At 42.9% G+C, this 15,229-nt stretch overlaps 1 protein-coding gene across 2 annotated transcripts in view; it reads right to left on the minus strand.

Annotated features, from left to right (window-relative positions):
* The window catches only part of LOC147023469 (secretagogin-like), a 68,673-nt gene that overhangs the window by 12,341 nt on the left and 41,103 nt on the right, over positions 1-15,229 (minus strand). For both annotated transcript variants that reach the window (XM_085888889.1, XM_085888888.1), the window contains one exon: positions 13,339-13,398. In XM_085888889.1, coding sequence (XP_085745015.1) covers positions 13,339-13,398 — 60 coding nt within the window. The remainder of the gene's footprint in view (positions 1-13,338; positions 13,399-15,229) is intronic.

A 15,229-nucleotide genomic window follows, 5' to 3' on the forward strand; every position in this document is an offset into this window, starting at 1 on the left:
TGCAACATTGATTTTCATGAAATTCCCTGATTACATGTAAGTGTGCATTATGATTACTGTGCTAAGCAATCTGTGCGATGAAGCATGATGTGGGTGGTGTGGCCTTTTGGGTCATTGTACCTGCGAGAACCGTTATCACACCAGTATGTGCATGTATGAATCCATGTTGGTGTGTTTCTCTTTCTGTGTGCTTTAGCAAGGTTCCTTAAAAGATGTGTTTCACAATAGTATCCAACACGGCGTGGTGGTGGGTTTGTACTCCAATGAGCATCTCTCATATTAATGTTATCCTTGGTACACATGGTGTGTTTGCTCACCGGTCCTCACATCAGGTAAAAAAACTGATACAAATAAAATAAGCTTCCCTTATTGGCACATTCCATTTTTCTGTTTGTCTGTCTGTCTGTCTGTCCGTTCCTTTTATCTTGTATATCATGAGAACGGAACATTTTAGGATCACTAAACTTGGCGGACATAATGGGGACTCCATGGGGGATTTACAGTCAAATTTCTTCTTTTCTTTCTTTAATCTTTTATCGATTTTTTTTCTATTTTTTTATGATTTGATGTAGATGGGGGGATTTTGATGGGTGGATTTGGAGTAGGGAGGAGGGGGTTCTCTGTAATGGTTTTAGTGATCGTCACCAAACTTTGTAGGTATCGTGTAGACCCCATGAGGAGTATCATAAGGGTGGGCTGGAGGTTTTTAGGAAGGGAGTAGGGGTTATATAGTTGTGTTTATAGTCTTAAAAACAGTGGGGGCAGAGTACATGGGCCCCTACTAGCACTCAGCACATTATTATTACCAGCGAGGTTCCTGTGCTATGCACGGGAAAGACTGGATAGCCGCTGGACAGCCGGTTCATGAAAGACTTGGGCAAAAAATAGCGAAACTGCAAATGTCGAATCCATGAATGTTACCATTAGAAACCCTCACATAATTTCCTGATTCTCCTTTAAACTCAATCTCTCTATATTTTCATTCCAAACAGCATCATTCCAACCACAAATTAATACTATACCATTAATATAACAAAATACAATATATCACAAACACTCGTGAAGTAAACTAAGAGAAACGCCATTCTGAGGTTACATCCGGATCGGGAGCAGCTTCATACGGATCAAAACTCAAAAATCATAATTGTATTAAGGAGTTTACGAAACCTCTGACCCACCTGAGGACACCAGCTGGGACCCCAGAACGGTCCACAGAAGGTTTGGCGGAGCTCGCCCCAAAACTAAGGGAGTAGTCCGGGGACGGACAGACATACACTCTTGCTTTATGATATAGATACGAGCAGAGTACCCGCCCGGGCGATCTTGTTCAAAGCGTGCAACACGTTCTTCAAACATGTTCCTTGATTTGGGCAGTGTATAGGCAACAGACCGCTGCCTCGATCGGTCCCGAAAATAAAAAAATAAAAATAACCTGGGCTATGTACATGAAGCAAAAACATGCCTACTGCTTATGTCCATATACTGTATAATACATCTTGGTTATATAGCTCAGATAATTCCAATTGCACTGGATTGCACCTGAGGCCTAAATCCTGAGGCCTATATGTAATGTCACCTTCACAAAGCCAATGACGCTTATCGGCTCCAACCTTTCGATATCTGACGATCCTTTTAACAGTCACTTCGGTTGATTTACACTGAACGGAATGGTTTCAGGGAGGGCATGGCGATTGTGAATACGACATTTCCGAAGATGTCTTAGGCTTACAACAGCACAAAATGGCGGACGTGTGATTTTTTTTCAGGTTACAATTGTGGGTGGCATCAGGTCAGCTGTCTGACCAATGGGCTCTCCAACCAAATTGGCTTCTTCTTCCCTATTTAATTTGTTTATCTGTTCCAACTGTGACTAAGAAGAAAAAAAAAACAACCTGTTGGGTTGAGTTTTTCATGAGTTGTATTTGGCCTCTCACTGCTATCAAACCATTCACTGGCAGCTTAGTTGAGCTTTTCTTTCGGATTGCAGTTCTGTGGTCAATTGACTAGTCGTCTGATTTCAAAAGACAAAATAATGCATGGACATTTTATTCTGCTTCTTCTTCATTTGTATGCAACACAAGGCTGTAGGGTAGCATCATTGACTGAGGGTGTGGCTGTGCTGCTGATGAAATGCCCTCTGCTGGTTAGGGCACGAATTTGGAACTTGGCCATGGTGCCAGCAATAGCTCACCAACTCTTCACAAAAGGACACTCTGGGATCTTTAAAGTCCACCAATGTATGCTGGCAGATGGGACACCATTTAATGTCCATCCAAGGGACGGCACATACATTGATTAATCACCTTGCCTGTGAAGCACCAGGATGACAGTTTATAGCTGAGTCAGGATTCAAACCCAGGGTAGACAGTTTATAGGTGAGTGTGCATACCTCTCAGCCATTCTGTCAGCCCATTTTATTCCACTATTAAGTCACAGAGCTATGTTTCAAAAATACTGTTTTCTTGCCTTTGTAAAAATAACTTCATTCGAGTCTTATAGGATAGATTAGAAGTTAGTGTGCTTCCCGTTGCGGCATGATTCTGGGTTCCATTTCTGGCGAAATAACACGTGACTCTAAATTGTCACACTTATTGGCCATTGCTTTGCTTACATAAGACTGCATCACAGAGTATGACGTCCTTCGTTAGGCCAGTCGTCTAATCTGTGAGCACTTTTCTTGTGGACATCACAGAGTACCTTGTGCAAGACATTTTCTCGTAGTCTCAACAAATTCCAAATTATACCTGCTCCAGTTAAAGGCTGCTTAAATGACACCTTGAAACATTAGCAACCTATCAAAGATTAAATTGTCAACCATGAAACACTAATTCTAAATCAGATATCCCGCTTCTTGTGGTATTTAACAAAGAGATTTCTCCTTAAATCACCAAACACAGCAACCTCCAGTGTGAATTGTATGAGCCAGCATTTTTTGTACACAAAGTCAAGGCTTGTGGAAGATCAACAACAGAGATCGGATCAGGATGTAACAGAACAAAAGGAACAGTAGAATGAGGGGGGAAAACACCAACAACAGGGCTGAAGGGAAAAAAAATTGTGGGAAAATTGGACAAACAAAGGACGAGGGGGCAATGAGCAATTGGGGAGGAATGAGCAGTTGGGGAGGGTGCACAGGGTGGACAAGGTAGATACAGAAGTGAACTCTCAGAAGGAGAAAGTGGAAACTTGGAAAGAAACGGGCTTTGGGTGGGGTGGGGGTGAGGGGAGTCAAAGGGGGTATAAAAGATCATCGTTTTGGATGGGGGATGATATGAGATGGCAGTGAAAAGATACCTTGAAGATTGGGAGGGAAGAATGAGACTACAAAAGTTTCTTCGACAGGTGGGAAAAAAATGAATAACGAATGAGTGGAGGTGAGCAGTGATTCTGGATTTTGGGAGTTTTACCAGGAGGGGGTTGATGAGAAACCTGGGGAGCGGAGGATGGGACAGAGTACGAAAAGAGCAGAGGGTGCAAGACCAGAAAGTAAGCATCAATTTTCAAAACCCCTGTTTATTTGTCTGTGAGCAGGATATCTCGAAAGGTGATGGATGGATTCGGACGAAACTTGGTGGGCAGCTTGGATGTTTGACAAGGACAAATTGATTTGATTTCGGTAAAGATCCGGATCCGGATACTAGAACTGTTACATTGATTCTTCAGCATTGAGTGATACGGCCAAAAAAAATATGCAGCATGATATCTCAAAAATTATGGATGGATTCGTATGAAACTCGGTGGATGAGTTGGGTAGGTGACAAGGACAAGCCGATTTGATTTAAGTTCAGGTCTGGATGCAGATCTGGTCTATCAGTGGGAGACAAAATGTAAACTGTTCAGTCAGGCAAAGGTGCGTGATCCACCGAGTGCCATTCTAGTTTTCCTTTGTTTTATCTCTTTATTACTGTTAATCTGTCTTTCTTTATCTACCTGTCTATGGAGAAGGGAATTGTTAGAAATTATTTTTTGTAAGGCTCACCTGGCTGCACCTGGATAGGTTTGAGGGTAGAAGAATAGCAGCTGAAACCTAAATCCTATCCCAGTTCCTCCTGATGATTATCTTTTCTCTTTGCTTATTAGGGTTCCTCCTGATGACTCCAATGCAGTATTTAGTCTTTCATTTGATTTGTAAAGAGTTGGATTGTTCACCCATGTAACAGGGAACGTGAGTTGCGTTTAGACCGTCGTGAGACAGGTTAGTTTGACCTTGCCGATGCTTGCTGTTCTGACGGAAACTCAAATTAGTAGGAGAGGAGCATGCAAGTCAAAAAAAAAAGAAAGAAGCTGGCAACCAACTTGGGTAACCCTCCGAGAAATAATTGCTCACCACCTCCAAGCTATAAATCTAGGTGAAGAGGCATCATAAACGTGCAATTTGTACACCCTTGAGTCACATTCTAGTCTTTTAAGCCACTGGAACGAATGCCGGCGGAGTGCCCCGCTAAGTGTGGGCAACTTAGAAATGCACTTGTTGGCTGAACAGACACTTTCAATCAAAGCACTGATATTTGTTGTGGAGTTCATGCAGAATCACTCATGTATGACCTTGTTAAAAGATCAGACTGGGTGTTTCAACAACAAGAGAGTTGCTTTTATCAGGAGAACACAAGTTCTGCCGATGAGCAAGGTTGAAATCTGGCCCTCAGAGAACATAGTGCACAATAAAAGTACAGTCCTGTATAATGTATATGCAATACCTGAATTGGACTTAACCTTTAAAATGCAACAGAAAGTGTTCATTTATTAATTTCGTCTGTAGCCTGTGGTATCTATCTCATCCAATGCACCTATGCACCTTAGCAGGTGCAGTAACTGATGGAATCACATTCAATGGAGTCACTTATGTGGAGCAATGAAAAATAAAGGCTTTAGGTCGATGGAGGAAGAGGCTTGAGACAATCGTATGGTAATAGAGAAGCTGTGAAACCTTTATATCTCCCCTCCACCCGCTTCCCCCAACTCTCGCTCCCTCCTCTGCACCCCTCTAACCCCGACACCCAACCCTTCTAGAACACCATACTTGAATGTATTTGGTGATTGAAAGTATTTGGTGATCACCCATTTGGTGATGCACGTCTTTAACACAGCTAGTGGGTCTAAATGGAGCAGGATTTTCAAAAATGGTCGTGAGTTGCTGAGCGAGCTTGAGCAATTTCACATGCAACAAATTGCGTCATTCAGGTAAGCATTGAACGTGTTGAACGCCTCATTTTTAGAGAATCGTAAGTTTCCTTGACGGTACGTGAAACTGCAGAAGAATTAGATGTCAGTGCTGGAACCATTCATTCTTACTAAATATTCAATCAGGTTGGGGCAATAGGTACAGGCACCAAACACATGTAATCAAAAGGTAACTTCTGTGCGGTGCGCATTGCAGCAGATCTCCCGGAAAGCTACCAAAGAGAGGAAAATTCTGACATATGATGAGACATGGATCCTTTTTTTTTAATACCAGAGTCAAAGTGAGCCAGCATGTAGTAAAGGAATAAATGATTGGTCCTCACCAACAACAAAAATAAATAAATCAAACTTCAGCCTTCAGCTGGAAAAATGTATGGCGGTCATTTTTTTTTTTTGTGAGAACTTTAACTGTTTCATGCACGTGGAATCTCTTCAAAGTTGGAATACACCACGAACTGCAAGGAGTTGTTACAAAATGATCTGAGCCAAGCAATACGCAGATGGTGGCCAAGTTGGTTTGGTGTCTCAGAATGTGACTTTATGGAGCAATAATGTTCACCCCCACAGGGAGGGTTTGATCCACTCCACCTCGGTGAAGATTGGTTGGAAAGTTTTAAATCATCGTCCATCCATGTCCAGACGTGTCACCTTTTTATCAAAAAAAAGGAAATCTCTGGACCACTCAAAGAACACCTGGGTGACATTTAGTTTATGAATGATGAAGATGTTGCAGCGCATGTTGTGAAATGGATGCGTATCCATTCCAAAGGTTTCCAGACAGGTGGCATCAAGGATCTAGCGTATCATTCGGAAAAGTGGACGTGATACCTTGATAAATCATCACCTTCTGACACGGCTGCAGGTGCCCCAGTGTTTGCCACCATACGCGGTGGTAGATGAGTCAACTTTTTCCTGCAAGAAGGGCTTCTCTCATATTTGGATTCCTTTCTGACTCTTGTCTTGGCCGTCGCTTTTCAGGCGATTCACCTTGAAACCCGTGACACCTTGACTGATCACTCTGTTGCTGGTCCTTTCCTCCAATGATTCTGTGTCCATGTTAGTCTTCTTTTGACACGCTTTCAGGTGTGTTTATAATGCTTTACCTGGCCATAACTGAACCACGACTATAGGACTTGCTTTGGTAGTTGTGTGTCAGACGATCGCATGCAGTTACCAGTCCACCAAAGCTGACATGGGCTGGCAGGATAGACAAGTGGTATTGTTACGAATTTTGAAGTTTACTGCACACAACATTCAGGTCCTATAGCTCAGTTATAGCGAACGAAGTGAACTTAATACTTAACGCGTGCACGTGAGAGAATAGGAAATAACAACAACAACAACAACAACAACACAATAGCCCTGGCTATTTGGAATCCGTGTCGTCAGCTATGACTTTTTGCTTCCGGTTGTTGTTAAACGCTGTGCGGTGGAAAACACGATTGGGTTTTATTTCTATCTTGTGAATATTACTTAACGCGTGCACATGAGAGAATAGGAAACAACAAAAACAACACAATACCCTGGCAATTGTGAATCCGTGTCATTGGCTATGACCATTTTGCTTCCGTTTTTTTTGTTTCCGGTTTTTGCCATGGGGAATGATGCATGCCGGGAGATCATGACCGGAAGTGTTTATTTATTTATTCAATTTTTTTTCCCAAAGTTAATTTTATATTTCCGAAAGTGATTTTTTTCATGACAGGAAGTGTTTATTTTGTATTTAACATTACCGGGAGTGATTTTGAAACTCTTTCCGGAACTTTTAATTTCTTTTATTCTTGACCAGAAGTGATCGTTTATTTATTTATTTATTCAATTATTTTTCCCCCAAAGTTAATTTTAATAAAGATATCTCCCGCATCATCAAAAAATATTTTTAAATCGCGATTTACATTATTTGTTCGCTGATCCCGAATCCAGGCCGAAGTAACTGGAAATTGCGTCAAAATCATCAGCTGTGCGGTGCTTACATGTACCACGGTATCGTTGGCAAGGAAACAGTTGTGAACAAGTTTAATGTAAAATCAGAAGCGAATGCAAGAAGAATTCTACTTTCGCTTCTCGGCTTTGCCTATTCCATATTATGGATAAGTAAATGTGGATAGATAGCTCCCTTTTCCCTTATCTAATCGGAATAAATTTACGTGCGGTGTGCGTTATTTTAATAGTTAGGATTTTTACACCCCTTATAACAACAACAACAACAACAACAACAACAACAACACGCCTTCACCTCGCTTCCTCACACCCACGCCATTGTCTACTGCGATTGACCACGTACGTGGGCGGAGTTTCCTCGGCCACCAGAGCTCCGACTCCACCCCGGTGAGATGGAATGTTCCCCCCGGACCAATGGTAGGCGAGACTTCTCAGACGACAAACTTTCCCACAGCCTCTCGACCAATGGGAGGCGTGAGACGTCCCAGACATCGACTTTCTCACGAACCCCGGACCAATGGGAGGCGCGAGACGTCTCGGACGGTGATCCCTCCCACGACACCCCATCCCGCAGGAGAAATGCCAGGGCCTTGGAAACAGAGTCAGCGTCTGGGTTGGGCGATCGGGTTCGAGGTGCCGGTGATCGACTCGCCTGGTCTGGTCGGCTTGGTAGTGATCGGGTTTGAGGTGCCGGAGATCAACTCGTCTGGTCTGGTCTGATCTGGTCTGGTCTGGTCTGGTCTGGTCTGGTCTGGTCTGGTCTGGTCTGGTCTGGTCTGGTCGGCTTGGCAGTTTTCGGGTCGTCTCGTCTCGTCCACCTGGCGTCCGACGCTTTTCCTCCGTCCCTGGTGCTTGGAGTGGCATCGTTGCTGCGGGTTCGAGTCCCAAAGAGCCAGATCGCCGAAGACCACACGAGGTGAACAGGTCCAAGCGCAGGCTCTGGTCTCCAGCTCACCTGTCCTCAAGCTGGAAGACTTTAATAAAGACTATTTGTGTGTGCGCGCGTGCGCGCGTCTTTAATTAGCAACTGTTAAGTGCCTTGTACATTATTTGCATTTCATTTCTATTAGTCGTGATAACTCTGCTTCTTACGTGCTCCCCTCCTTCCCCACCTATTATAAATACACCCATGTGTTAAATGTATCAGTTTGTTTTTGTTTCCTTCCATTGGTTTAACAATTGTTGTTGTTGTTGGAGAATTAGCCAGGCTGTTGCCGCTGTAAAGGGACATTTGGACCGGCGAAAGCTCGGTGGCCGTCCGCTCGGGTCGCACACGGTTCCAGTACGCTAGCGGCTCGTTCCGTACGAGCCTCGTCGAGGGTGAATTTCTCCGGTAGTTGGACGACGTGGATATTTAGGTAAATTGAAACTGGCAATCGACCCTACCCCACGTGGTCGACCTATTGGCGAACTTCGGTCCGATAAGGGACCGTCGGCTCTGGAGTTATCCAGGGTGACTACCTATACATTCTCGGTGATCGGTGGAGCCAACTCTACTGCTCCATCTGGTGGTCGTGCTGGTCGCCCATACCCGGCCCCACAACAGTATGCACACTCACCTCTGAGCTGTCTGGCCTGGTTTTGAATCCCGACGCAGCTTAAACTGTCATCCTGGTGTTTTGCAGGCAGGGCGAGGCATGAATGTGTGTGTGTGCTGTCCCTTGGATCGACATTCAATTGGGCATCCAATCTGCCAGCATTAGTTGGTGGATTTTAAAGATCCCACGGTGTCTACCCTTCATGAAGAGTAAGCGAGTTGTTGCCTGGACCATGAACAAAGTCCAAATTCCTGCTTTAACTTACAGGGGGAACTGCATCAACAGCACAGCCAGGGCCCCAGCAAATGATGCTGCTCAAAGACATGTATTACATATGAAAGAAGAAGACTAAGAAGAGAAAATTGATATTTTATGATCTTTGCCTCGATAAGAGTGGACCTAGCCTTGGAAAAAAAAATACTATGTTTTATTATCTGTCAATCTTTGCAATTGACTCAAAGCATCATCAACTTCCATATACCATTTGATGTTCTCAAATAAAAAGTTGATTTGAACCTTGCACTTCCCTCTTAGACCTGTGAGGACTATATATTGTGTGTTGAGAGAATCCGAAACTGAAGCACTTGAATGCTTATATAGATCATGTATATCTGTGAAGGCTGTTGAACCACATTTTGCATAGTTAGTCATCGGTTTTGAGGAACATTTATTGAATAACTAGCAAATACCACCCAACGCTTCGCTGATACCACTAAACACTTTTTTTTTAGTGTTTGGTGGTATCAGCAAAGCAAATACCACCAAACACTGTTTTTTAGAAGTTGGAATTGCTGCTGAGTTCAATGAAGAAGTTTAAATTTGGAAATTTGGCTCAGGTGAAGAGATTCAAGAGGTTAAGGCATGTGCAGAAATTAAAAAAAAGTCGCGAATGCTGGCGTCTCTGGGCATTTATAAGCATTGCAATGTACCCAGTGATTTGTAGGTATAATGATCAGGCATTTGATAATATGAGTGAGGAAAGTGAAAAAAAACTTTATCATTAAGAAACCGTGTGGCCTGTTCCAAATCAAGGCATTGTGAAGCAGGCCAAAAAAAAAATAAACCAATGTCACCCGCAGGGTGACCCGTATCTTGCCAAAAGGTGAGCACGTGTGACTTCTTTAATGTCACACTGAGGTGAACAGAGCTGATATCCACCAGGAGCGACTCCTTGAGGAATATCTGCCTACGAGAGATTCTGATGAGAATCGTTCTACAGAGTAACCATGAAAAATATGTGTTTGCCTCATAATGTCATCAAATTGATGTCATAATGTCTCAAGCTTGACATCTCTAGAAGGCACTCATCAAGGTGTTCAATTTGAGGTACTACACGATATGGTTCCTAAAACTTGAAAATTTGACCTTGGGGTCAAATATGTTTGACCTCAGGCGCTAACCAGGAAGGTCAAGGCCAATCGCCACCAAAAAGTAATCAGCTGAGCGCCAGACCATATAGTACATTCCCATAAAGTTTGGAGACGATTAGATTAAAATTACTCAAAAAATAAGGGTTTCGTCGACTCCCCTGATTTGTGAGAAAGTGACCTTGACCTTTGACCTTGACCTTCAAAATTTTATGCGCTGAAAGGGACCTCTATAGGCCTCTGATATGCGAAGTTACAAAAATTTCCAATGATAACTGTGCTCTGCAGAGTGATTTATACGTGATGACAGAAAAAAAAAAGGTGACCACGTGTGACTTCTTTAAGGTCACACTGAGGTGAACAGAGCTGCTATCCACCAGGAGCGACTCCTTGAGGAATATCTGCCTCCGAGAGATTCCGATGAGAATCGTTCCACAGAGTAACCATGGAAAATATGCTTTTGCCTCATAACGTCACCAAATGACGTCATAATGTCTCAAGCTTGACATATCTAGAAAGCACTCATCGAGGTGTTCAATTTGAGGTACTACACGGTATGGTTCCTAAAACTTGAAAATTTGACTTTGGGGTCAAATATGTTTGACCTTCAGTGCTAACCATGAAGGTCAAGGCCAATCGCCACCAAAAATTAATCAGCTGAGCGCCAGACCATTAACTATATTCCCATGAAGTTTGAAGACGATCCGATCAAAATTACTCAAAAAATAAGGGTTTCGTCGACTCCCCTGATTTGCGACAGTGACCTTGACCTTTGACCTTGACCTTCAACATTTTGTGCACTGAAAGGGACCTCTATAGGCCTCTGATATGCGAAGTTACAAAAATTTCCAATGATACTGTGCTCTGCAGAATTTTTTATACGTGATTACAGACAAACAAAAAAAACAAAAAAAACATACAAGCTGACTAACATATCATGCAAAAACTTCGTTTTGGCAAGATAAAAATGGCGAATTGAGACCCCAGTGACGGACAGCGAGGTGATCAAGGACACCTTGAAAAAGGATAATTAAATAAGGCCATTAATTATCTTCAAAAAGAGTGTTTAAATTAACCAAACACCCAATTTCCATTCATGCACTACCTTGGAGTTTCCTTCATATGCATGCAAAGTTTGGGGCTGCGAGGTTTCATGGTTTTAGAGTTATGGAGGAGATGGGTGGACAGACTGACACATACAGACATTTATTCGTACTAGTATGTGCCCGTAAAAAAAAAAAATAATAATAAATAAATAAACCACACAGGCTGTTTCTTCGCTCTCACGTGCCCGTACGTGCATGACCCGGAAGTTCGATATTATTCGCAATTCATTTTTAATACCCAATTATTCAATTAGCGCCAACGTATTTTACCTTTTCGCAATGTCGTAGCAAGGAAAAACAAAAAGAGAAGAGAAGAGAGAGAAAAAATTTACTTCCTGGTTCGGAGCACACCAGCACTCTGATGTTCCCGAAATTTATGCACCGTCTAATATGAAAACGATCATAATTTGGGCCATTCTGTTTATCTATAAATGCGCATAAGAAATCGAGAAATTATTAGAATACAGGAAGTCATCATTATCCGGAAGTCCGTACGTTGTAACCCGTAATCGGGAACATGGCTGTGCTTCCCTTCCTCATCGCCCACGCCCACGCAACAACGTGTCTTGTCATTGGTTTGGTAAATAAATGGCCATAACTTGGGAAGCACTTGTCCAATTAATATCAAACCTTGAAAAGGCACATCCTCAGGTCCCCAGCAATATACCTGGCAAGTTTCAATTAGATCGGACCAGCGGTTGTCGAGAAACAGCGGTCAAACACACACACACACAAACACACACACACACACACACACACACACACACACACACACATACACACATACACACATACACACACACACACACAGATTGCTGGAATTATAGATAGATAGATGGATTATTCTTTATTGGGATTCGCTATATATCCATTATTGTCGGGTTTTCCGTGCGTGCGTGCGTGCGCGAACGCGAGGCTCCGCAGCACAAACCAGCAAACCGATTTCGATGAAACTTGGTAAGCAGGTGCCATATGGGCTGGGAGTGTGCGTGTTTGAGTTTTGTTGCTAAGCAACCATCCGTTGCTATGCAGCGGCCGAAAAACCGCGTTTTAAGAACCCAAACGGTAACTGACGTAGCGCGGCTTCTATGATAGGTAGAGCGACCGGACCAACTCCTGCCTATTCCTTGCATCCCCATCTAGTTATCACAACAGCATAACGTTCCTCAATCTCTCATAGTTTCTGAATGCGGAAAGGTGGTAAACTGGGGAATATGTTAAGTGACCTTGACCTCGGAAACTGTCGACGGCGGAACGTTCAAATTCGGTGGATGGATAGAGTTTAATAACTACTACAAAATTGAACCGCAGCATTTTTGCAGATTAGATCACCAAGGGTGTCGGGGCTGAAATACGCAAAATTCGAAAAAATACTTTTTCTCGATCTACGTTCACTATTTTCAATACTTGTCCTACAGTTTTGAATGTGGAGAAACGAGACTTCGGAATTAAACACTCCGAGATGTTTAGAAAATTTTACTCGAGCCGATTTTTGATTTAGGTTTTATTTTTCAAATGGTAGTCCTGTGAGGAGTGCCAGTTGGCAAAATACGCAATAGGAAAAATCTTGCCAGGCAGAGGAACAATTGTATGTGAACCAATACGTCTTGGCAATGAATCTTCGTCGGTGGATCGGTCAGAATGAAAAGCATCGCATCCAACGCTTCAATCCTTGCGCATCCCTCGTCGCCTACCGGCTTCTTGTTATTATTATTATTATTATTATTATTATACAGTAGAGTGTTTGCATTCAGCTTATAATTAATAAGAGTAGATATACCAGATGTTATGTCGAAAAGTTATTTTCATATTCATCAAAAAGCTGATTATTCTCTTAAAAACATTTCCGAGGTCAAAATTTGTTTATTACATTGATTTTAGAGGTTGTATTTTCTATTACTAGTCAAGGTTATAATGTTGGCTATGAGTCCTTTGTGTTGTCAGTTCCAGGGAAATTCCTTATGTTCCATAGTTTGGCCATAATAACGAGGACTCAATTCAAACTGGAGTCCTTAATCATGTATGGTATTCACGATTATTCAAGTCTTTATACTCCCTGTAGTCCCTGCTTTGTATTAAGGAATATCGAACTAATAGGCAAGAAGTATGCTTGCTTTGATTGTCATACGTTGTGATTTCAGGTGTTGAGATCTCACATGAGGTGAAGTATCCGATTTGTTGATATGCTAAATGGTGGTGTCTTACCATATCATAGTGAGAAAATATCTTTTCGAAGTCCCGACACCGCTCCTCCTGGCTGGCATCCTATGACAAAGGTTAAGACAAATTAACCATGTACGAATATAAAGCATGAAAATAGATGAATATTAGGTCTCTCTTTCAACAAGACTATCACCAAAAAATGCTGGCCTGAACAATGTTATGATTGTTAATTTTTTGGGGTAACACACACACACACACACACACACACACACACACACACACACACACACACACACACACACACACACACACACACACACACACACACACACACACACACACACACACACACTCTGTCTGTCTGTCAGTGTCTCTTTCTCTGTCTGTTTTCTCTCTCTCTCTCACTCTCACTCTGTCTGTCTGTCTCTTTTGTGAACAGTCTCATCTTCTTTCATTGACCATAGAATAATTATTTATAATCAAAATAGTACTGGTGACACATTCACCCAACAAATGCTCCCTGGTCACTTAAGCCAATCAGTGTTTCTCTTATGTAGGCTAACTATGGCAGGTAGAGTTGCACCAGCAACCTTCATCACCAGCTAGGCACTCTCCCTCAATGTCCTCCCAAGCTAACATGTGAGCCCCACCAAGTGGTCAAAGTGGAAATCTGAAGATTGGGGGTGGAGGGAGGGATGAAGGGAGGACAGATGATGCTTAACCCTCGAGATTATTCCTCACTCCTGTCGCCACTTATTCAACCATTACATCCAACTTCCTCACACAAAGACTCCATATGGAGAACCCACAACACATTCAGCATCTGACAAAGGAGCCTAGAAAATAACTTGAGCATCACTTGACAGAATGTTGGCAGGCCATGACCTGACAAAAGCTGAGCTCGCAGTGAACCACAGAAGGCTTGACTGCTATCTTGCTTAGAGCAGCAGAGTTTGGGGACTGGGGTTTGGGCCATGCCTGTCTCAGAAAAGCTTTTGCAACCAACAACCAATTTCACATAGCTGCTGCTCTGAGGCTGGTCTTGCTGATGTCGATATTATGATGGTGTGTGAGCTTCTGCAGTTTCAAAGTCAGGCTCCTGTCAACTGAAATAGACCCAGGTTTCACCATACAGTGCAAACACAACCTGAAGCTATGCCAAGCAATTACTGACTGTTGACTTGCAAAACTGGTAGGGGAGCCAAGATGGTGCAATTTTGGTGTGAGTACCTGAGAGAGAGCCACAACTTCATCACAGCTCTGAACTTCATCAAGCATACATTTCTGATTATCGCTCAGACATTATCATATACAAGACTGAGTTTGGTCTGCAGGTGGATATCTCCATTATGCACCTGCTCAGCAAACAAATGAAGAAGCAAGCCACAACAAACACAGGGTGTGCAGTAGGAGAGAGGGAGTTGGCCGAGGATGCTGAATGCATCGACGAATAGCTGCAGGATGGATCATCATGCATCTCATCCGAGAAATGTTGGTAGATGGGGCTAAAGAGCAGAGTGGTTCCTGTAGAAGCTGGTCCGATGCTTCAGGGACCCACTTGGGCAGCCTAACCCTGCCAAATTTCTCACGTGGTTTGCACAGGTAACTGAACATTCGGTTGCAGATAGCCAATGCTAGAATGCTGGAGCACAAAGTAGTGCAGAACGAGGTGCAAAAATCATCAACAGGGATGCAATGGAAGGCATGGTGGTCCAAGCCATGCCACCAAACACTTGAATCCTCCTGAACTTGAAGGGTCCTACTTTCCCAACTGAAGCTCCCCACAGTCTAGATTTGGATTTTTGCAGTTTCCAGTTTTGTGTTTTTTCAGTGCCTGATTTCACGTTATTTAATAACTTTAGAAGACCTCGGACCTGTGCTTCCCCATTAAAAAGTTAGTCTCTATAATCTGTCAATGGGGATGTCTCAATTC

This window comes from Eptatretus burgeri, chromosome 7 (genome assembly GCF_056783735.1).
Source record: "Eptatretus burgeri isolate ZD-2024b chromosome 7, Ebu_testis_v1, whole genome shotgun sequence".
Classification (NCBI taxonomy): domain Eukaryota; kingdom Metazoa; phylum Chordata; class Myxini; order Myxiniformes; family Myxinidae; genus Eptatretus; species Eptatretus burgeri.